Genomic DNA, 25,076 nt, shown 5'->3' on the forward strand with positions numbered 1-25,076 from the left:
TCACAAGGGCATCACAGTTTGCATGCGTGTGTGTGTGTGTGTGTGTTTGGTGGGAGTGTGCAGTGGGCGCTGTGAAGCCTGTAGCCTACGCTGTGCACTATTCGCTTCCCTAGATGAATGGCTTTGGTCTGCTGCCCACCTCCTCCATCTCTCCATGAAACACACACACACACACACACACACTCCATATGCGTGTGTGTGTGTGTTAACAATCGTAAAGAGAATGTAGCTTGTATTCTTATGAGGCTTTTTTCTATATTTTGTGTGTCCACCTGCTTGTCTGTACAGTATTTGTGTCCACTGTAGCATGCCCATGAGTAGGGTAGTATGGGTGTGTTTTCCAGTTGCTAGTCTCCCTCTACTCCCACCAACAATAAGACTTTCTCCTTAACCCAAATCCCTTCATTGTTTGGGTGGGCAAACATTTCAGACTCTGTCCTGTTGTGACCGTGCACTGAATGGAAATATCGGCAGATTGCACCCAACAAAATGGGGCTAAATAGAGCAAGGGAAAATCAAGTTTTTTTTCTTTCTACTTATGCTTCTTGCACTTGGTTTCGATTGGGAGCCATGCCAGTTGAACAAATCGATTCCCATAGAGCCATTTTCGCCAATCAGGGCCCTAGGAGGGAATGGTTAAGCATAAAAGGCAGCAAGGTTGATTTTCTAAAGTTTGGTGTGATAAGAGGGGGAAGGGGGTGTTTGTGGGTGTGATTGTGCTTGTTTGTGCAGACATGTGAATGCAATCATGTGTTATGTGTGATCACTGCAAGTGAAAGGCTTTCACGCTCTCCAGTGTTAGTCAGGCTGCATGTGTGTGTGTGTGTGTGTTCCTGTATCCTGTAGTGTGATAGCATCTCTGCTTTTTGTCCATGTGTGTGCTTGGTAATCCCCCAATCCCAATTAAATGAACCCCAGTATAGGGCTCTCATGTACACTATATTTGCGTGCATGTGTGTGTGCGTGTGTGTCTGTGATGGTGATGGGGGCCATCAGTGGATTATACAACCTCTGTGTTCAAGCCTTTTCACCCACATCCTAGATTAAACACCATGGTGCAGGCGTTGCACTAGAGTTTCTAGGTCTGATGGTTTTTCCTCAAAGTCCAGCAGACACTGGTCAAAAATAATCTTCTTGAAGTTCAGGTAAGTAGTAGATACATTAAAAATTAAACCTAGAAATGATTTTCATAGTTTTCTCAATCATTTCTATGTTTTACAGTTCAATTTGTGTTGCAGTTTGACAGCATCGGAATCCCAACCTTGTTCTGAATCTACTTCTCAAATCTCAAAACTTTTGAATCTCTTACCTAATCTAATTATTTTCATCTTTTAAAACATTTTCCAATTAACTGAAGTTATAGCTTAGTAAAAAGATCTCTAAACACCCACTGTTGATGCCAAATGAAAACCATGTATCGCTAAATGTGGTATTTTTGAAAAGTTCAGATGAATTTATCACTTTGTAGGTTTTTAATTCTGACAGATAAATAGATAAATAACCCAGTTAAACCCCCACCAAGTTATCTGAAAATCAAATTTTAACAAAGATGAGAAAAGATTTTCATAATTCATCAAAAACTGATGTTTTAGAGAGAACAGGGACAGTTTTAGTTTGCAGCCTGATTACTGTTCAAAACCTGTAGCTGCAACCTAGAATCACATACATTAATGTTAAATATTTAATAAAAATGGCAGCATTCTTACTTTCCACACAGCTTTAGTATGAACTGGGAAATCCTCCTGAAAATTACACAATAAAAAAAATGTCTTATAAATAAGAGCCACCACACAGATGCTCCCTGTCTGCTTATTGAATTCAATTCCCATCTAATCCGTTGTCAGATCTTTAAGTGAGTTGTTTGGGGAAGAATGAAGAATTTCAAAAGTTTCACTCAAAGCAGCAGATTGAGCAGCAATTGCCAAAGTCAATTCTACTTAATCATTTATTGAGTAGTTTCTTTATGAAGTAACTTCGTTGACTTTGGATGGTTTAACTTAGCCCAACGTGTTTGTTTACTGTGATATCACATTTGAATACAGTGTATTCTCTTTTTGTTTGCCAAAGCCTGTAGTGTCAAAGAGAAATTTACTGAAGAGGGAACATCAATGAAACATTCAATAGGCAACTTGTTGGTGAATATACCTGGGTATTTTACTGACTTGAAAATTGCTCTCAAATAAATGCATTGATCCTTTTATGGAACTCTTCTGAAGTGTAAGTAGAATTGTTTGTGTAAAATTGTATATATGCCCACATTTGATAATGACAAGTTTTGAATCAGCCATTTCTATCTTTTATAATGTTTTTTTATTATTATTGTTGTATTATTGTTGTCTTTTTTGGTCCAACTGTGTGAGACAGAGAACATGCCTGAGAAGAGCATCAGACTTTTATATATGTGGCTGTAAAACCTCCATAACTCTCCCTGAAAATATACCATACCCTCTCAGTACCAGTGTGCCAGATTGTTGCAGAGCTCAAGGTCAAATGCACATAACTTATGTTCTCAATGACAGAGGAAGGCAATTTAAGATACTGTACACCTCACTGTCTTCATAGCAGGAATTAATTAAAAATGATAGGAAAGCAATAGTTCAGCCCCTCTTGACACTTTATCATAACATCTCACTGTAGCTTCCAATCTACCCTCAAGATGTAGCCATGTTCAGAGGGCCTTTTAAAAACTACTTGTATAATAAAGACAATGATGGCTGAAGCACTCATAAAGCTGCAATCACCAACGCCAGCACCACATTCAGCAGCAGAGGAAACTTAAAAAACAGTCCCTTTAAATATATGTATACATACACATACATATATATGCACATACAGCTATCAAGACAGACAGATACAACCTACTGACCGCCAACTGGAAATTGTTTATTCTACAACCAAGTACAGTTGACCTAGATTTAACTTTCTCAAAAAGGAGGGTACACATTGACAAGTGAACTGCACATGGAATACCTCACTGCATTATGAACAGACAGAGTGAGTACAGTAGCAACTAACCCTTTAACCTGTCTTGTATTGTGGTATGATACATTTGGATAAAGTCCAAACCTGTCTTTGTGCTTAATTGGCAGTAAATGTAAGTGGATGCAACAAAATGACAAAAACAATTTCTCTGGTGTGTGTTTATCTGTACATTCTATGCCCATGACTTCCCATCCTTTTGCAGAACCGTAAAAGTCCCCCAGCAGCAAAGAATTTACAGCCCTTATTAACACAGCACCTCTCCCCCTCCTTTGGCTGCCTTCCTCTCTCCCTCCCTCTTTCCATCCGTCTCCACATTCCACCTTTACTAATGGAACTACATATATTTGAAATTTGGACTAAATCCAAAAGCCAATCTCAATTTGGTTTCACTTTCTTTCTTCTGTCATTCCTTTATCTCTTGTGAGCACTCTCACTGTGTATAACACACCCTCTCAACAATGGCATTGTTGCTGCACTTTCAGATTGACAAAGTGTGGAGTGAAGTCCGTGGAAATGGCGTTGTTTAATTGATAAACTCCTTAAATAAAAAGGATCATTTCGAAACCCTCTAATGACAGCAACTTTAGAAGTGTGACAGGCTGAGGCAACCCATACTTCAGCCAGGCCAGCACCCCTTTGACATCATACATTCTTTGACCTATATTAGACACAGATTTTTTCCCAGATAGTAAGAAAAGTCTGCCTGAATCAAAACATTCAAAAGCATATAGCAGCTTTTCCAGACCAAGGTTATGCTTATCTTAATGGCGGGTTTTAAAAGTCAACAGAACCCAAGTTAAAATGCTACTTTCTCACCTGGGTTGTGTACCATTTAGTTGTTTAAGTTCTTGCATTTCATTGCTGAGCCTAAACAAACTAATAATTAACAATAAAGACGCACAGGTTATCCAATCAACACTAATGGGCTCATAAAGGAAGAGTTTAGGCTCCAGCATTTGCGGTATGGTACAACCCCTTCGGTATGCAACAGAATACATCTTACGCTGCGTAAAGTGCAGATTTACAACTTTACAAGGGGCATGCAGCATAGAATCAATACTCTTCAGAAAGTAGCATGCAGTGTGCAATCAAAGCTAAGTATGTAGATACAGCTTCCACTTCTTAAACACCAGTGTGGAAACCTTGGATCCAACTGCTGTATTTGGATGCTAGATTGACAGAATTGGGCTGCTAGATCTGCCAGTGAAGGCTCAGTTTTATGCTATCGACATGTTCTTGGCAGAGAGATGATACTGCAGCCTATTTTGTGAAAATCAAGTCTGCTCTATGCAATTTTACACTGATTTTGCTGAAATCAGGTGACATGACTAACTGCATACACAGTTAAACAACCTCCTCTCACTGGTGATGGCACAGACTCCTACGTTCAGGTTACATAAACACACCAAATGTCAAAAAGACAAGGGGGAATTTCTGACTATAGAAAAACGTGGCGCAAGTCATCTTATGGCTTTAGTAAAGCATTTTGATGTTTAGGTAGTACTGCAAATCTGGGTATAGCTCAAATATGTAGATACAGTCAGTGGGCATAGGTTTTGGTTTTTGGTTGTTATACAAGTTGGATGATATCAAGTCGTCAAGTCAAGCGTCTCACACAGAAAAAAAGTTGTGTACAGTTATAGTACACAGTATGTTCCATAAGAAATACCTCAGGACAGAACTCTCTGAGAATCTAAAAATGATCATTTTTATATTTCTGTTTATGTATGGGCAGCACAGTGGTTAACCCTGTTGCCCTACAATAAGAGGTTTTTGGGTTCGGTTCCTGACCTGGGGCCTTTCTGTTCTCCCCGTGCCTGCGTGGGTACTCTGGTTTCCTCCGGCCATCCAAAGACATCATGGTTGGGTTAATTGGTGACTCTAAATTGTCCGTAGGTCTGAGTGTGAATGTGAGTGGTTGTTGGTTTCTGTCTCTGTATGTTGACCCTGTGATGGACTGGTGACCTGTCCAGGGTGCACCCAGTGTGACCTGGGATTGGCTCCAACGCCCTCCGTAACTCGGAAAATGGCTAAGCGGTTGAAGATGAATGAATGAATAAAAAATGTTTACGTATGGATTAAAATAATAAGACACATGTTTATGCAGAGCTGAAAGTTTGCCTCAGATGTGTTGACAGCCTTATTTAATACTTAGGACAAAGCCAATCAAAAAAAAAAAAAAAAAAAAAGATATTTGGGTTATGCTCAGCTGTATTTTGTGTTAATTACTAATATGCTTAGCTATTAAAACATTATGCATAATTAACATCAGCTCATTCATATTGCCATTGTGAGCATGCTGACGTTAGCATGCAGTTGAAACCCAACAAAAGCCAACAATTAATGCACCTTATTTACAATTGCCCAATGCTGGACATGTTATCCTTCTGCAACATAGAGTTCAATTGCTTTTGTTTACTCTGCTTTTGTACTGGGTTTCATGATCCTCCATTACTATGAAGAGACAATATAGTCCATTTATTTTTGAATATATACAACATATACATGTCATGCTGTTGGAAATAAACTCTTAAGTCCTGTTTGAACTCTTTGAGCACTTTTAACCTGTGAAACATAAAACCTTTGTTTTAATTTGCATCTTTCACACATCCTCAAGTGTTCCCGATCGCTGACAGGAGGTGGAAACACGTTTGAAATCTGTAAAGAGAAATATTATCAAACTTCACCCCTTTATATCTGGATCATGTTGGGACCAGCCTGTATGCATGCCTGACCAACTTCTGGATTCTGACTGAGTCTGTGTGTGTGTGTTTACAGTGTGTTGTGGGAGCCCATGGGCGATGGAAAGCGTGTGATTTCATTGGCTGATAACCATGCACTACTCTGGGACCTCCAGGAGAGCTCCACACAAGCTGTGGTAAGACACATACACACACACACACTATAAACCTCAGTACATATATGGTTAGCCACAACATATCACACAATAGCTAACTCATTATTTGATAACCATCATATCTTCCTGATCAGACACAAACTTCATTTCTCTGATACAACAGCAATGTCCACTATTCACTCTGTCTCTCACATATGCACACACATACACACTGTATGGTCAGGTTTCTCCCACTGTGATACTAATAGCCTTGTTTGATAAGTAAAGAAAGAGTCATTTGTTGTACCTGTTTTCACTGTAGAGTCAAACACTGATTTATCGATGTGAGACATCCCTGGAAGGCCAAATATTTTAGATGAACATCTCATTATAAAACCTTTAACATGCTGCTATTAGTTATTTTAAACAAGGAGCCTTCCAAGGGAACTGCAAACCTTGTCAGGAATAAGGGAGCTTTACCTGCATATTGTTTTGTTCCTGTATGAAAACCAAAAGAAAGTTCCTGCTGATGGTTCAGGGACTATCATGGTGGAATTTGAAGGGCTAAACAGTGTCAGGAATGATTTGAGGAACATGTATGCCTTTTTGTTGGTGGCTTCCCAATTAGCTTGAAAAGTGTAAGTGCAAAAGGCAGAAAAAGAGGGAGTGAGTGAGTAAAGGGAAAAAAATCCAACTTTTATCTCATCATGCTTTATTTTATCAACACTGGTTACTGTTTCAATTTCCGTTTTAAAACTCTAATTAACTGGTCTTCAAATGCAAAGGTGCCATAAAAATTCACAAAAGGGTCAAAAGGGTCTCAATCTCTGGATTGACATAGCTCTTGGGCTGCTTGCCTGGAAAAGATTTTGTTTCAAACCACTCCACTGTTTGGGGAAAAAGAGAAGCAACATAAACCAGTTGCTGGTGGAAATGCAAATTTATTTTATTTTAAGAAGTAAATAAGCTAAATAAATGTGCAGATGAGATGATCAATAATGAAAAGATGGCAAACTGCTATGCTGCTAAATCAAAAACAGAATATAGGCCAAGACTCACTTTCTTAAGTAAAAATGAAATGGAGGAAAGGGACCAGTCTAGTCAATATCCAAAAACAAAAGCACGTGCCCAGCCTGATTCCCATAAAATACACAAATTCACAATCATACGTTTTAAACCACAAGTGGTGCAGTGGCAAGCTTTGACACTGCCAACCCAGTGGACCTTTAAAGGCCTTATCCTGCAGCTCTGGAGAGAAACTTCCGTGCTGACTTTGTGCCCACAGTAATCGTAATGTTGAATCAATTCTCTTTGACATAATTTATTGATTTGTGAGGTGCTTTTTTGATCCAAATTACAAACTTCCACACTACAAACCAGAGGTTTGGAATTTGACTACCACCATATTGATTTTTCGTTACTTGTAGAAATCATATTTAGAGGAAAAGATGAGCTGAGGAGGAGTGAAGGCTGGGTCCGACTTGCATTTCACTCTGTCCTGATTGGGTAGTACAGTCTGTCAATCACAGCTCCACAGGCTCCTGCTTTATGGTTTATTCATCCATCCATCCATCTTCTACCACTTTTTCATTTCTGGGTCGCAGGGTGCTGGAGCCACACCCAGCTCACATTGGGCGAGGATGGGGTACACCCTTTGAAGTAGGAAATACGAACATTTTCACATAGATTTCAATACAATCTGACTTCATTTTATAACCAGTGGTTATGCCCCTGATGATCATCAGATAGAATAAAGATTTGATATCCATTTTTATGTTAGCATAAAATATAAAAATATGTAACTATGGTTGAACCAGGAAAAGAACAGATGTTTTCACTCCTGCAGACATACACAGTCATTGCTTTTAGAGGACAAAAAATAAATATGACTGACTTACAGTAAGTACTTTTGGTCACTTCACTTGTAGCTGTGTCCTTCCTAATGCAAGGTGAAGAGGCTCTTCACTGTGAATTCCCTGGCTCCAACCCACCAGCGTTGCAATTAAAATGCACATTATGTATTCAAAGACTCCAGATAATGGTGTGTGTGTGTCAGGTGAGCACGTGTGTAAAGAAGATGTAATGGAGTGGTGTGTCAGCCTATGGCTTTATCGGTGTGTGTGTGTGTGTGTTGTTCCATTAGAAGCCATGAGCAGTGAAGAATATAGATGGGTCATTAGTTATTCATGTGCTCGTTGAGAGATTCATGCAAAAGGCAGCCAGGCCACATTCCTAACAGATTCAACTATGTTTGCCTGTATTTGGGTGTAGACTTGTGTCCATTTGAACTCGGTAATTTGAATGTCTGCTGTTTGGATAAAAACATGAATATACTTGCTGGCTTGCTTGCTATCAGTCTGTCTGTCAGACAGGATAATTATTGATTAATTCCCTTTTCAAGTTTTTACTCCCCCATCCACATTTTCTAGCATTGTTCAAGACAAATTCACCCAGAAAACATTTATGCAATGAATGACGTTTAATAAAAGAAGTGAGTTCAATGGAATTTAAGTAAGACACTGAAACAAAACGTGTGACAATGTAATCAATGAGTCACTAATTTATCAATGTTTATCATTTTGAACTGATAGTGTCAATTTGTTTTTAAACATGTCAAACTAAATTTATCATCAAATCCTTCATGATCTTGCATATTGCATCCGTAAAGTTTGATGTAAAAAAATTAAAGAGGTCGAACAATGTTAAATTTGAATTTGTCTGCTGTAACACAATACCGTCAGTGTAAAAGACAAGTACTCAAGCTTTAGGCCTTGTTCTGACCTGGTAATAAAATCTGTCTGAGGTGACAGGCAACTCTAAGCTGGGACTTTAGACGCAGTGACCACATTATAAACAGGTGTGGACCACATGGGGTCATGTATTCTGAACAGTAATTGCATAAAAACAAATAAATTTTTGAGCCACACTGAAGGACTGCCTACTCTGCTGAGGTTCTCTGCTGAGTCTGAATGCAGGTCTGAACAGGGCCTACTTGTACTTGTGGGAGCAATTCTGTCTCTGTGCTTTCAACTACTTTACATGTGTTTGTTGTGCTTGTGTGTGTGTGTGTGTGTGTGTGTGTGTGTATGTATATATATATATATATATATATATATATAGATGAGTGTGTCCTGTACACTGAACCTGGTGTGAGGCAGATGGGACTAGGGATACAAGTGGGTTGTTGATCCTATCCTCTGACACAGACAACACATAAATCCTATATTGACGGAGAAGGAGAGAGGCGGAAAGGAGTATAATGACAGAGGGAAGATGGAGGGAGGGCAGAGACTGAGAGAGCAACAAAGGGTCATGCTGATTGGAAAGATTCAGATTAAGACAGAGAAGGGGAAGATATGGGGAAGGAAAGCGAGTGGGCTTGATGAGGAGAAAGGGAATGAAAAAGAGGGGAAAGGATTTGGCAGCCAAGACAAATTCCTCCAGTGTTGATGAGAATGCTAATCTCCCTCCCTCCATTCCCCTTCCTTTCATCCCACTCTCCTCTCCTCCAATCCCTCGATCTGTCAGAGATGATGTGTTCATCTCAGGCTGTGTCCAGCTGCAGTGGGGATGTGTCTTTCTCTCAAGGGCCTGGCCTAGATTTGTGTTTGTGTGTTCCATGTGGGTGTTTCTATGAGTTTGTGTTTGCATATATAAGAGAGGATCATGTGCATAAACATACCAGCGTGCATTGTTTGAAGTAAGATTTGTGTGTGTGTGTTTGTTTGTCTCCATATGCATGGCTCATCAATTAGAATCACTGGTGGAACATCTCTGCTGGCTCACAGAACACCCACACACCCTATCCTGCACATCTGGTCTCTCTCTCTCTCGCTCTCTCTCTCTCTCTCTCTCTCTCTCACTCTCACTCTCTATCTCTATCTCTCACACACACACACACACACACACCCGTACACACTCGTACAGACTTTTACACACACACACACGCAGGCCCTCCCTTCCAGAATCGAGAGAAAGCATAAATGCATGGCGATTTGACAGATAGTTTTGCATTAGTGCCGCTTGCATCTTAAATGAATGTGTCCCCAAGTGTGGTGTGTGCTGCCTTGTTAGGGCCCCTAATTTGGTTAGTGCACTAATAAAGCTGGGAACATGGGATGCACGGCACTCAGGCTTCTGTGTTAGACCTTTAGAGTTGCTGCAGAGAGCAAGAGTCCTGCACTACGGCTCCCACTGATCACAGAGTTTGCTGAGTTTTATTTCTCTTTAGAGAAAGTAAGGGAAGTTGCAGCCCAGCAAAATAAAACTCAAAATTTTAAGTAAATACAAAAAGCATTTTCTTGTCCTGGGTCCCTGTGTTCATTGTTTTGCTCTCTCTTGGGTCAGTGTTTGACTCAAGAGACCAAGACTAATGGTTCTACCAACTTTTAACCAAAAAAATTAAAAATAAAAAAATAAAAAAATCAATAGCATGGTGAGTTGTTCATGTGGAATATCAAGTGAGACACAGTTTAAATTATCAAACACCTCAAGTTATTTGCAACCCTGTTCGCTGAGTCAGTTGAGGAGCTCCACAATCTTGTCTCTGGAATTCTGCAGAATCCACTTTCCCTTTCAAATGGCAAACTAATGGCAGAGTTTTGTGGAGTAGGCAATGCCAAAAACAGCTCCATTGAAGTTTACTTCAACACTGCTGAACAACTAATTACAAAAATTCCATATGACTTGACTCCATCTTAAAAACCAGTGCGTATGCCCCTCACTTAGTGGCCACTCTTTCTGTTCTCTTAAGAGTACCTGCAGGAATATATCCAATCAAAAGTGATTCTTCTACACAGCTGTCATTAGGAATTGCACTCAACTTCACCCAGGGATCACAGTAGAAAACATTTCAAATTTAGCTGGTTGTAGAAGATTTAAATGGAATCTTACACTGTATGAAACACTACTCCCATCACTTATGTGCTGGATGTTTGGCAAAAAACAGTGTGCCTCACATTTAACTGCCAATGCTCCTGAAAAAACAACATCCGCATTGGTGGCTATTATGCAAGCTGGTGGGTGGAGTCGGTGTTAGCACTGTCTGGAGGCAGAAAAAGGTTCTGGGTTCAGACCCCAGTTCAGGTGGCTTGTCCTGGTGTGCCCTGCTCTGGCTCCGCCATGACCCAGGAAGGATAAATATAACCGTGGACAGTACATTGCCTATCATATATGACAAAAGTCATATATCAGTGTTCTTGAGATGCTCTACATGCTGTAGATTGGTATGCTTACTAACCTTGACCCAACATTAAACAAAACAATACATTTACTTCAGAGAGGCAGTTTTATTTAGTTACTCACATTCATGGAAAAGTCATGTAATTTTACATCAAGGCTATAAAGGGCCTATCCTCTTCCACCTCCTCGCAGACCCATTTTTTGATTTCTATGCTTTTTTTCCCCCTCTTCACCTTCTTCCTTTGCTCTCCCCTTCTTTTTATCCTCAGTTATTCTTCCCCAACCTCCCGCCCTCCTTTCTGCTCTGCTGGCCTGTCTCTCTCGCTTGCTCTCCCTCTGTCTTCTCTAGCTAAAATAATGAGTGTGTACCAGGGAGCTGTGCAATGACGGGGCGATCGATGAGCCATGCTCCAGCAGTCAGAGAAAGGAGAGAGAGGGAGAGAGTGAGAGAAATGGAAAGAGCTCTGGATTAAAAAATACCGAAAGATAGTCAGACCAGGAAAAATGGAGCGGTGTGATGTTGCTTTTAGAATTGGTAGATGCATTGCATGAAGGACCAGGTTGAATTAATTGGGTTACAATTTAAAGTAGCTTGATTAAGTGATATGCTTTATAATTCAAAGTCCTTGAAGTGTTTTGACCTTGATAGATTTCACCCTTATTGTTGCCCTGTGAAATATATGTAGCAGGTTTGGTAAATATCCAATAACAAGCACATCATCTTGTTTGAAAAGCCTTAAATGTTGCAATTAACCATACTGCCTTTGAACAAAAACTGCTTTAATTTTGGTACATGGGGATTTTACTTTTGTCAGTAAAATGTTTTTCTGTTGACATTACCGTAGATTTAATTGAGGTTCAACCAGCCTCAGCAGTCTGATTTGATTCGGCTGCCAACACTCATTAGTAAAATGCCCTGAAGGCTTTACTTTGACTCCACAGTTGAGCCATTTGTAACTCTGAGCCATTAAGTGTACAGATCTATACACATTTCCATACCAAATCTAACTGTATAGATTTCTACCAAGGGACCAAGGAGAGCCAGGGGTCCATAAGATCTGCTGACTGTGAAGCTGATTACAGAGGAGACAGGGGCATGCTGTTCCATTCCTCCCAGTGTTCTTGCATGTCCTGTAAAAATGTACATGCTCTGAGGCACTAAGACAACTAAACATGGAACTAAACATACTGATCCATAGACTAGAGCAGACTGCAGTCAGAAGTTACAGGCCTCTGTAATGGCATTGCTTTGGCATGGATTGTTCAGTGGTGCTGGCAGTTACCCCTCTGGATCTCTGGAGGCTGGAGTCCCTCTCTGGGTTTGATGCCTGTGGTAGGTCTGGGGAGCTGGGACCTCTGAGTCGACTCTGGGCCCTGGTTATGGTCTCAGTCATGTTTATGGAATGCCCACATGTATGTATGGATTCATTTGCCAGCTCGTGTTGGGTCACATCATGAAGAATTAATGAACCCTGCCATAAATGGGCTGAGCTGTTCTGTAAATCTATCACTGTCTACCCTATCTTTGACTCTGCTCCTCTGTTTGGACACCTTCTCCTATCTGGACTCTCTTAATCCTGAGTGAGGTGTCCGGAAAAGCACAGCATCCTCCACTCCACTAGTTCCTACTAGCACCACCTGCTTCCTTCCCCTGTCCATCTTTCTGCATCTGCAAGGTCATTACACTCAATAAAGATCAGACTAGCTTCCAGGGAGAGCTGGTGATGGTCACATACACACACTGAAAAAATAAAATATTTAGCTGCAAGACTATAACTGCATCAATCTCATAAATACACACCTTGTGGTGTTAAACTATGAGGACAAATACAGACCAAAAAAAAACACTGCCTGCAGAGGAACAGGGATCCATTCAAGCATTCAGTTTGTATTTAAAGCTACAGCCTACTTGAATATTCTGAAAAATGTGAATATTGAACATTAATGGTAGTGTCGTTACATTTTAGAGGAAAATGTATTTGATTCTAACGTGGAATTTCATTTTTCTTTATTTTTTTGTCATCTCAAACCTGCAAGAACGGATATTATGCCGCTAAAAACAACATGACATTATGCATTTGCCTTTTCACACATTTATCCAATGCAGCATTAGCATGCTACCTTTCACTTGATGAATACAGTGAATACAATGAATCACACACCCACTACCACAGCAACTGGATGATGATTCATAATACATGACCCACACAGGGAGATCAGAGGCACTATCTTTAATACACATGTAGACAGGCAGGTCAGACAAACACATCTCAGGGGTGAGGTGTAACTCAAGGTCACATATGAAACTGGTCAAAACACAAGACAGAACACAAAGAGATTACTGGACCATTCACTATTGAAGACAAAGATGAAGACGACCTGGCACAGTAGACAGGTAGCAGACTAAATACACCAATTAGACACAGGTGCAACACAGTAGGGGCACGGTCGACCATCACAGGTGCAGGAAACACAAAAAGTGGCAGGAAGTGTAAATATGAGATGACAGGAAAAGGTTACAATGTCACAATTAAACTGAAAATGATAAGAAAAGAGAAAAAAGAGCTAAGTTTCCAGGACATGACACGATACTGGTTTCCCTCTAGCAAAAATATGATCCTGCACTCGAACATAAGAAATATTGACCCTACCATGCATCCTGAATAAGTGAGAATGCTGCTTGTCTACATTGCAAGCTAGCTACATTGCCCTTGCCCATGTCCATTAATGTACGATATTTGCAACTCGAATATTTTTGTCAGTCACCCAAATATTACGGACTGCATCCATGGTGAGTCTGCAACCTGCAAATTGTCCAGATTGCAAGATGACTTGTTGAAGAGAAGTACAGGGGCATTCAGTGTCACCCACATTTAACTGTTTCCCCTTTGAAACATTACAAAGACACTGAACTCTTATTCTGTGTTTTGCACATTATATTTTCCTTTTGCTTTTCTCTTTTTCACCTCTTCTCCTCATCAGTTTTCATGAGTGTCAGCGTGTAGTGACACATTTGTCAGAATTGCTTGCGTGCAGAATTAGTTTCGGGCAATTTACCCTGACTGTCAGGTAAATCTGGATTATTTAGTTGTTGTTGTTGTCTGTCTGCCGTTTAGTGTTGTACAGGTTAGGTACAGTTTGTTTACCAGACCTTTTAGCTGAAAGCTGCGTGCTGCTGAAAAAGTATCAATGAGCTGAAAGCGGCTAAAAAGCTATGCAGAGAAGTAGGCAGTGAATAAAACAACAACAAGGAGTGACATAAATATGGTGATTTAGAAAACACAAAATATAAGACAGTTGCAACCTACTTTGTGGATATACAATAAGCTCTGGGGGAAGATTATTATCCTGGTAGGATATCTTGTGAGTGTGCATAGTAGGATCTTTTGATTAGAATCAATGACAGATGATAATAATAACACGGTAATGGCAAATATATGATATACAATGTTCTTCATAATGATAACAAATACAAGAAGTTCAAATATCTGTGTAGCATGTAGCAAAGATTGTAACATTTAATTTTTATATCATCTAATTTGGATTTATATCTCGATATCATAATTATTAGATTATTATTACATAGAAGGGGTTTTAATTTCCAAGAACCTTTATTTAGAGTTTTATCATGAGTTATTTTTTCTGTTCTGTCTTATTTTTGGACAACCTTGGACAGCAATTTTGGAGGGAGTTCGTACACTGAGAAAAGTGTGCTGTATTAGTCTCAATGAGTCCATTCACGTTCCACAGCCATTAGATCCATTTTTAATATAAAAAATATTGATAGGTGCAAATTTAAAGCTTTTCTGGACCAAATCCCATTTTGAGCTATACATTAATAACAAAGTGTGCAGATGTTATTTGTAAGTGCGCCCATGTTTCAGCATAATGGAAATCTGGCAATAAGGCCCTAAATATTACTGTAACGTTATACTGAATGAATGTAGTCTTGATTGTGGCCCGCAGAGAAAATGACTCCTAATAATGGCTAATTATGCAGATTGAATGTGCAGCACCAGCCGAACCAGTCAAAGACATGTGGATTATATTTGTGTCCCTACTCAGAGATGTTAATGAAGGTGTTGCTGTTTCTCTGCAGGTCTCCAACACTGCCACACTGGAGGGCAAAGGTCAGCTGAAGTTCACCTCGGGCAAATGGAGCCCCCACCACAACTGTAGTCAGCTTGCTACAGCAAATGACACAGCCATACGAGGCTGGGATCTGCGCACTATGAGGTGAGCTGGCATATATCCCGATTAATTCTGATGTCAGCTCTTCACAAATTTCTTTCATATAGTCATCCACTCCAAACCAACTGTCAGTCTACCATTACATCACCAACAGGATCTTGTTGTTTGAAGTAATTTCGACCGAAAGCACCTTGGTTTTCTTTGAAAACAGTACAACATTTGGAGAAGACAAAGTTGAGGGAGGATCTTAGCTGCTTTGTACTCTACCCTAATTGAATAGTGCAGTCTGTCACTCACACTGTAGGCACGCCTGCTATTCATTTCCCTGCTTAATGGCATATTTTTATTAACATCATGTTGTATTGATGACTTGAAATTAGAGAGTGAGACCATAAACGCGTCAGGAAAATATTTACTGAGCTAAGAGAGGTAGGTATATTTTCTCATAGACTTCAAACATCATTGACTTTAATTTACAGACCCAGAATCTATGCCCTGTGTCTGGCTCAAATTCAAGCACCACCTACTAACCCTAATCCAGCTACAGCATGGTACCATCATAGCTGTTCACATTTTATCGGCTAAAAACAACGATACAAGAAATTGAGATCAGATTTCAATGGTTGCTCAATACACGTGCAGGCGAATTTTAGACTTTTATTAATGCCAGGTCAGAACAGAACCTGTGTCTTGTGTGATTCAACAAGTGGGTACAATGTTTCTCTATCCTCAGTCTTGTAGCTCATCTTCAAGTGAGGGAGGTGGGCCTTGAGCTGATATTTTCAATTGTAAAAACTGGAAAAACAGGTACAAGTATGAGACGAATAAGAATAACTGCAAAGCTGCACTTGTGGTATGCCAGATGAAAAATGTACAGCTAATTATACATGTTTGTTTGTTAGTTTTTGTTTTCGATTGTCTCCTGTTTCGCTTTATAAATAACTTCTTGAAATCTGAAGTACAATTGTTCCCACATCTGCTCAAGCTACCGTTAAGTCAGTGCCAGGATAGAGATTTCAAAGTAAAAGTGCAACATGAGGCACTTTATCCACGAGCTTTGCCACTCAGTATTAGATCACTTTTTTCACATGGCAACTTTCCACATATACCTTACTTAAAACTAGTCAGATGTTTCCACAGCCAGCATTTAAATCTGACAGAAGTAAGTCATGTAAGAGTCATGCAAGTTTAAGAGCTTAAATTTCAGTTCGTGTTTACATGTCATTACAAGACATTTCTCTGCAGTACACAGAAATATGCTTTTCATGAAAGCATCACAGATGAGCTTTGACACAACTTTTCCACTCTGATGTGGATTAGGGCTGACGTGTTCATATCCAGTCACTCTGAAGCATATGTATTCAATGATATCTGATTGAATAATCTTGTTCTATCATTACTGGGGATGGATATTGAATTTAAATAGTTGGTACGGGCCTACATTGAATGAATTAAAAATAGATAAATGTTATGAGTGGGTAATACATCCGTTGCATTGTATGTCCTATGCACAATTTGCAGTTTGTCGTATTGTGCCAAAAAAAAAGCATGGCAAACAATATTATTTCACAAAATACTACCATTGCTCAACTGTGAGAGTATTTTTTTCCACCATGATAACTTTGAATTATATCAAAACCAACTGTCCACCAACAAAATGCAGCTACATTGTATTTACAACAAACGCCAAGCACAAAAGCAGGTTTATCGTGGAAAAATGAACAGCCGACACTCATTTTAAGAGCACTGTAAGATGCACTGACTAAAAAAATCATTGCAGCTGTTTTAAAGCACCAGTCTCTGGTCTCTGTACACCTTGTACTTTATACTACTTTGCACAGCAACAGGGCTTTTGATGTAAAATGCATGATTATTAGGCAGGTGGATATCCTCATTAAATAAGTAAAAGTGAAGCAAATGCATGTCTTTGGAGTCTATGCAGTATTGAAGTCATAGCGACCTCCCTGACTGGAGGCTTTAAAATGGATCTTCACAAACCAATGGATGACATCACAGTTGTACCACCTTGTAGCTAATGAAGGTGTGTGGAGATTCAGTTTCATTCTAAAACCAACTCACTGGCACAGCTCTACCAGTGATTATGAGAGAATGGAATCCGATCACAGATAATTCTGGTAAATTAAGACTGTTGTGCTCAGTGTGAGACACTAAAGCTCACATATATATATATATATATATATATATATATATATATATATATACAGTATATATACACACACACAGCTATATCAATACAAACAATCATTTATTTTGGAAATATTGAGGGAAGGATATTTCAGGTTAAGGGCAAGAAACCTGCAAGTTTCAGAATTTTGCGTGGGGTATTCTAATTCTCTTATATTCATACTGCCAGAGGGAGACTCAGAGAATTTTCTTGTCTTGTTATGACACCTTCTGTTTGCAGTCCTGCGGTTGCTCATGAATCTAATGAATTGTATGCCCCTCCTCAAAACATGATGAAGTGTGAGGCAGTGAGACGCTAATGTTACTGGTTGACACAGAGCATTGTAGTATCACACACTAACCTTGTAACTGCAGGTTATCAGCAATGCACCTTACAACCTGTTTGTGTGTTTGTGTGTGCACATGTACGTGCGCTGCATATGTGTGCTTTGTTCGTGTTCCCTGTGTTTCTGAGGTACGTGACGAGTGAGGTCAACATGTGTCTACGTGTGGGCTCTGCTAGAGGAATAATAATCACCTCACTATTGATCTTCATGATAACAGCAAAGTGCTAAGGAGATTTGACGCGGTGCCCGGTGAAGGAGAGATATGGGGACTGAGAGAATATATTTACAAGATGCACATCACAGTCTTAGATAAGATAGTTGAATCACTGATATCACTCCCCATCAGCCACATAATAAATTAAAGAGTTCCTACACGCTTCGTTTTGGCCATTCTCCTCCTGCTCTGTTATTTTGAAACATGCAACAGCACTGATTTGGCCACGGGCACAAAGTGAAGGGGGGGGTGGCAGCATGGGGCTTGTTAGCAGAGACACAGTCTCATCAGAGCGCAGTGAAAATACACCATTATTGTCTGGAGAGACAGCTGCTTCCAGTAGAGGGAGCACCGTGCTCTGGTCTTTAAGAAATATATCAAAATTGTCTTAACTTGGATGGCTATGCTTCCCCCCCCTTTATTACTTAACATATAGACCAAAGCTGATGGCTAATTTTCCAGTTAGTTCATCTTACACTGTGTAGTGTTTATTTTCAGACCGCTGCAGAACTTGCATTTTTTAATTTATATACATGATATGAAGCTATGATGGCACATTGGAAATTTATTATGACTTCACTGGAAGCAGTCTTAACAAGTGAAATGTATGTAATGCAAGACTGTCCTCGCAAAGTATTGGCGGGGACATGTGCCTACCATCTATGTGCAATCCTTTGCCCTTGCTAAATGTTGCTATACATCTCACTGCTAATGATATGCACTCAAAATTGCAAATGTGTATAAGGAGATACACAAATGGAGACACAGCAGAAGAGTGAGTCTAGTTGTCAAGGTTAGCCGTGGCTTGTTTCCTGCAGGACAAATAATAATGATGCTAATTACAATGAATGTAAAAACTGAATTCAGTCTGGACCACCATATGTTTCAAATTTGACACATGCGACATCCATTTGAAAAAAAAAAAAAAAAAGTCCATATATCATCTGTGCAGCAGGTTATGATGACCCATGTTTCGGATTTATTGCTAGGCACCTTGTGGTTTTAGTTTGACAGGAGCAAAGAGAGAAGTGCAGGAAACATAATTTATACATGGACCCATCCATGTAAAGTATATGCCGTTTCCATTACCCAAGTCTGCGTTAACCACATTATTATTGTAAACATGAATACAAAGATACACTAATATTAAGGAGTTATACTTTTTATCTTTGACTGACCATGATGGAATGAGCTGTCTTCTATTTTATACTAAGGATATGATATTAAAGTACTGAAATGTAAAAAGTGAGCCCACATGATGTTTGTATTGTGACCATTTGGTGTTTGGTTTTCATGTTTTTTATGGCATTTCATTTGTTCATTGGTGCCATTATCTGAATGAAACTGAGTCGTCTTCTTTAGCCTTGTTCAATCCAAGGCTTGAGACAGGAGCACACAGCAGTCAAGGGTACAGTGTGTGTTTGTGTGTGTTCATGTGTGCACATCTATGGACAAGTGTGAAGTGGTTGCAAGTGGAAAGCTTGCAAGTGTGAATTAGTAGTGAGTCACATTTGTCTGTCTGTCTGTGTGTGTGTGTGTGTGTGTGTGTGTCTGTTTGAGTTAGTGACTTGCATGTGACAAGTGAGCTTGCCTGTTTGCTCCTTGCTCTCTGTAGCTTACTACTTTCGTGTGCACTTGGTGGTGTCCACTCATGCCCATACATAAATGCAGCCTGTGTGTGTGTGTGTGTGTGGGTCCAGTTGGTGTGGCAGCTGTGTGATGGCAGCCTTTCAGCACGCTCCACTACCTCCTCAGACAACCTCTGAGGTGTCCCCTCACGCCCGCACACAAAAGCACACATGAAAGTACACACAAAGCAAACTCCTCTCCTCTCCTCTCGTCTCTTCTGCTCTCCTACCCTCTCCTCCCTTCCCCTCACCTCACCTCTCTGGAGAATAGCCCAGCAGCAGCACCCACATCTAGTTAGTTATCTAACACCGTGGAGAAGAGCATGATATCCACAGAGCCCTGTCGCTGAGACACACATGCTTTGAAAAGATATAAAAATAACACTACTTATAAAACATATATGGATCCTGTTCTAGTTTGTACTGATGTAATATGCAGCATTATGTAAATTATGGAATGCTCTGCTCCGATATTGGGGACAGAAAGCATGGTTTAATAGAGAATCTTTACACATTTTCATTTTTCCCCAGCCTGTCTTTTTCAGTGTACCTTGGCTTTTGCAATATTCAGAAACTAATCTCTGTAGTACAGAGCTTCTGTTGTGATTTTTAGGCAAGGTTTTTTTCATTAATATTTTTGAAAGGTGGTATTTCAGTTTCACCATAGGTCATTAGAAAGAGCTTGGCAACATTTTTAAGAGTCCCATTTATGAACAATATGCGCAAATAGTGTTAATTTTTTATAAAGTAAATGGTGGCAGTAACAAATATGACTTTATCACACAATTTTGGTCAATGCTGGAGAGCTGAACCCATGATGTTGCTTTTGGGGTAGCCTCTTTTTTTTGTCATTCAAAGCTGCACAAGAACATTTAACAACAATTATTGTACTTTGTGAGCAAAGAAAAAGCCCACTGTTCCCATGAAAAGTGTGACTCCATATCCAGAAACTCATTAATTCTCCCCTTAGTATTGTATCTTTTTGTCTCTGTTCTGCTTGTTATCATCGCTGTCTGTAAATTCCTATCCTATCTGTCCTGCTGCGTACAGTACAGGCCAAAAGTTTGGACACACCTTCTCATTCAAATGAATAGGAAAGTGTGTCCAAACTTTTGGCCTGTACTGCACATGACTGATTGAACTATAACCCCTAAACTCACTTATGGTCTCACCTGTTGCCCCACTGGGCGATATATATCAAATATGCTCAATATATTATGGCTTGTTCCATGTGGGATGTACAGATAGAACATAGGTGGTGCTCAAGATTGGCAAATTTTTTTTCTATTTCTTTTTCTCTTTCTGAGTGTGAGTGGTTGTTTGTCTCCGTGTGTTGGCCCTGTGATGGACTGGTGACCTGTCTAGGGTGTACCCTGCCCTCACCCAGTGTTGGCCCCAGCCCCCCTTGCGACCAGGAAACAGATAAGTGATAGAAGATGATTTTGAGTGTGTGTGTGTGGGTGGGTGAGGTGTAATATTGTTTTGTTACCTGTTTTTGTAATTAATGTCAAAAGCATCACCTCAATGTGAATCAATCATCTTAATCTTAATTAAGTTGCCAAAGTAATGCACGACGAAGATTTGCCAAATAATTTTTTTTTAATTTATTTTTTTTTTAAGCACCAGAGGATGTCAGCAGACAGTCCCTCAGTATGGACCTAAAGACTTTTTCATTAACTGCATAGACCACTTACTGAACTTTGTCTGTGTTCAAATCCTAAATGTATCCTGATTGCACCATGGAAGAAACATACAGCGTTGTTCATATAAGCAACATAGAGCTATTTGTCTTTTGTATTCAGAGTATGGTAACATAAAACATATCACTGTTTTGCTCCTTATTCATATATTTTCAAAATAAAAATATGAAAAAGTATGTTTCTACTTTTACCTTAAAAGTGAAAAAAGCTAGTTGGACTTTTTTATGACTAATTGGCATGTTTTTAAAACTCTAACATGTCACATTGGCTGAGGTTGCTGGAATGGAGGTGTCCCAATCCAGTCCACAGCAACACAGACATTAACAAGCATTAAAATCATTACATGCAATGGCTTCCACACAGTGAGGTTGTTAGCTGTGATTGAGTTGTGATTTTTTTTTTTTTTTTCTCAATGTAGTTTATAATCCCAAAGCTAATGTAACGAGTGAATGGTGTGCTAACAGATAAAGCTAATCCCTTTTTTACAATTTAGCAAAAAACCACCCATCAAACTCTTGGAATTGTATATTAATATTATTTGGAATTGCTGCAGTATTACTAACTGAATTCAGACTGAATCCTTCATGGAATAAAATGCAGGAGGGGAGGTGACATTGTATTTGTGAAGTTTAAATTTGTCATTTGGGATTTTAGCAGTCTCTCATCAACTCCCCAATCATTTAAATTTTTTGATATGATGATCCCTTACTTTTATCCCTGGGTATCCCTCCACCTCTCTTCCTTCCTTGCTCCCTCCCTCTCTCCTTCCCTCTAACCAATATTAGGGTTCGCTGTGACCAAATAATGCAATTAATAAATTAGATATTATATTATTATACTGCCTGTGTCACAAACATTTAAAGCATATTGCCCAGCTACTGTGACACTAAGCCTGCAAACATCTACATCATTGGCATTTCTAGAATTTTATGATTGAAAATGAGAAAAATTGTCTGTCAATATAGTCATTCCATGCTTTTGTGCGTGAAGTTTGGCCCTAATAGTGATTCATTTGCTTACATGTTAATTACATTTTGACTGTGAATTCCACTGGGATTGTCATGCATGACAACAAGTGGAAGTATTTTATTTATTTTAGGATTTTTTAAAAAATGTCACATTAGGTTGACAAAAGTACATAGGTGCTGTATTGCTGGCCTGAAGTATTTGAATTATTACATGATTAGAAACCTGCAAAGGTTTTGTCTGCCACAGGTGCAGTCTCTGCCAATTTTATGACTATAGGCTAAATGAGTCTAAGTAGTCGCAGTCTGTCTGTTGACAAAGAGCATGCGAACCTCACTGTCCACTGGTACAGGTTCAGGTTTCAGAAAGGCTCTAAATGCACAGCCCATCTTCTTCATGACGCAAAGCTTTATTGAAATAATTGAAGAAACTGTCTCACACTCAATTCACCTTCGCTTCATAAAGAAAATTTGTGCCATTAATGACTGGATAAGGGTCTGAATCAGTCAGTGAAATAAGTTGTAGAGCCAAATATACATCAATGTATATTGGTGCTATTCCAACAACCCTGTCTAATAACTTCAAAATGTCTTTGTATGGAGATGAAGGGGAAATATTAATATTATCATTAACATATTTATTAGTTTGGGGAAAACTGACTAAGTGTCATTTCTGGCACAACCGGGTGCTTTAAGCCTTTTTAATAATGTTAGGCTAGCTCACAGTCAAACATCTCTCTCACGCGCTCTCTCTTTCTGTGTGTTTGTAAGATAGAGAGAAGGAGGGAGGCATGCCTGTCACTGGGGATGTTCTTACACTGCATCTCCCCTGAATTCCCTTTTGGACAAACAGTCCAGTAAAGTGTAAGACATGCACGCGCACATACACACACACACACCACACACCACACACAGCTGTGTAATAGCTGCCAGGCCTGCAGCCATACCAAGCACTGCAGGGTGCATACTGAAAAGCGGTGCAGTGCTGCAGTGAAGCATGGACTCTTTACACCTCCCCTGTGGTGTGTATTTGTGCATGTGAGGGTGAGAGAGAGAGCCTAACAGAATGAGCACAATGAGTGCAAATTGAAAGTGTGTGTGTGTGTGTGTGTGTGTGTGAAAGAAGGCAAAATGATTGATAGTGGTGCTGTTTCCTCCTTCATAGTCCAGGTTAAAAGCAAGCTGTCTGTTGGTACAAAGCATGAAGTAGACAGCATCAAAACTCCTCATCCAGGCAGACAACATAAACTGCTGCTCTCACTGTACACCATCTAACCACAAACAGCCTTTTCATTCCACATATTCAACGGATTTTGAAGTGCTTTGGTACACTGTAATGATAGGGTGCTCAGGCTAAACTATTATTCCAAAGCATTTTCCATCCTATTTTATTCACATATTCAAATATAGCACCATTATGCAAAAAGTGCTGCCTATTATGGAGTATCGTCCTTATGCAGATGTCAGCTGTTTTTGAAATAGTGGTAGTCCACATCGTACTGTTGATTTGAGGGTGACCTTTTGAACCCTGCTACTGTCAAATCAATCTTCGGTAACCTTTTCATGTGTGTCGGCTCTCACCTCTCCCTCAGAAGACATGAATCAGACATCATACTGTAACCCATAATGATGTATTTGCAGCATTATGCAGGCACGGAAATTTAAGAATACAGATGAGGAATACCAGTAGATTGATGACAGGAAACCACCATCCCTATTACTTACTATTACTGCATTTGTCAAGCTCTCCTCTGTCGTACAGCACATACATGGTTTACAGCGATAATGGTGGTAGATTTAGCTATTTTTGTAGTAATTTCAATAAGTGGGTCCTTTACGGTCCTCGACCCATATGGTGGAATTGACAGTCAATGTAATGGCTGAAATACAATAGATTTGATCAACTTTCATTTTAAATCAAGAGCCCACTTAAAGAGTCTTAAATATGCATTTGGTGGCTATAAACATAATATGGACTAAAGCGACATACTCACCAGTTGTTGATCTCCACATATGTAATAATTTTTGGTCCAGTCTCACCTCCGAAATCTCTATATGCAAGTAAATATGCATGCATTGTTTTTGCCAAAGTAATGCACGACAAAGATTTGCCAAATGTTTTTTGTTTTTGTTTTTTTTTTTTAAGTAGCAGAGGATGTCAGCAGACAGTCCCTCAGTGTGGACCTAAAGACTTTTTCATTCACTGCATAGACCACTTACTGAACTTTGTCTGTGTTCAAATCCTAAATGCATCCTTATTGCACCATGGAATTGCACCTTATTAGCTAGTTGGACTTTTTTATGACTAACTGGCATGTTTTTAAAACTCTAACATGTCACATTGGCTGAGGTTGCTGGAATGGAGGTGTCCCAATCCAGTCCACAGCAACACAGACATTAACAAGCATTAAAATCATTACATGCAATGGCTTCCACACAGTGAAGTTGTTAGCTGTGATTGAGTTGTGATTTTTTTTTTTTTTTTTTTTCTCAATGTAGTTTATAATCCCAAAGCTAATGTAACGAGTGAATGGTGTGCTAACAGATAAAGCTAATCCCTTTTTTACAATTTAGCAAAAAAACACCCATCAAACTCTTGGAATTGTATATTAATATTACTTGGAATTGCTGCAGTATTACTAACTGAATTCAGACTGAATCCTTCACGGAATAAAATGTAGGAGGGGAGGTAACATTGTATTTGTGAAGTTTAAATTTGTCATTTGGGATTTTAGCAGTCTCTCGTCAACTCCCCAATCATTTAAGTTTTTTGATATGATGATCCCTTACTTTTATCCCTGGGTATCCCTCCACCTCTCTTCCTTCCTTGCTCCCTCCCTCTCTCCTT

General features: G+C 39.5%; 1 protein-coding gene across 3 annotated transcripts in view; it reads left to right on the top strand.

Annotated features, from left to right (window-relative positions):
• Window positions 1–25,076, top strand: part of eipr1 (EARP complex and GARP complex interacting protein 1) — a 55,711-nt gene that overhangs the window by 14,071 nt on the left and 16,564 nt on the right. For all 3 annotated transcript variants that reach the window (XM_029494469.1, XM_029494471.1, XM_029494470.1), the window contains exons 5-6: window positions 5,761–5,860; window positions 15,099–15,235. In XM_029494469.1, coding sequence (XP_029350329.1) covers window positions 5,761–5,860; window positions 15,099–15,235 — 237 coding nt within the window. The remainder of the gene's footprint in view (window positions 1–5,760; window positions 5,861–15,098; window positions 15,236–25,076) is intronic.

This window comes from Echeneis naucrates, chromosome 22 (assembly GCF_900963305.1).
Source record: "Echeneis naucrates chromosome 22, fEcheNa1.1, whole genome shotgun sequence".
NCBI classification, from domain to species: Eukaryota; Metazoa; Chordata; class Actinopteri; order Carangiformes; family Echeneidae; genus Echeneis; species Echeneis naucrates.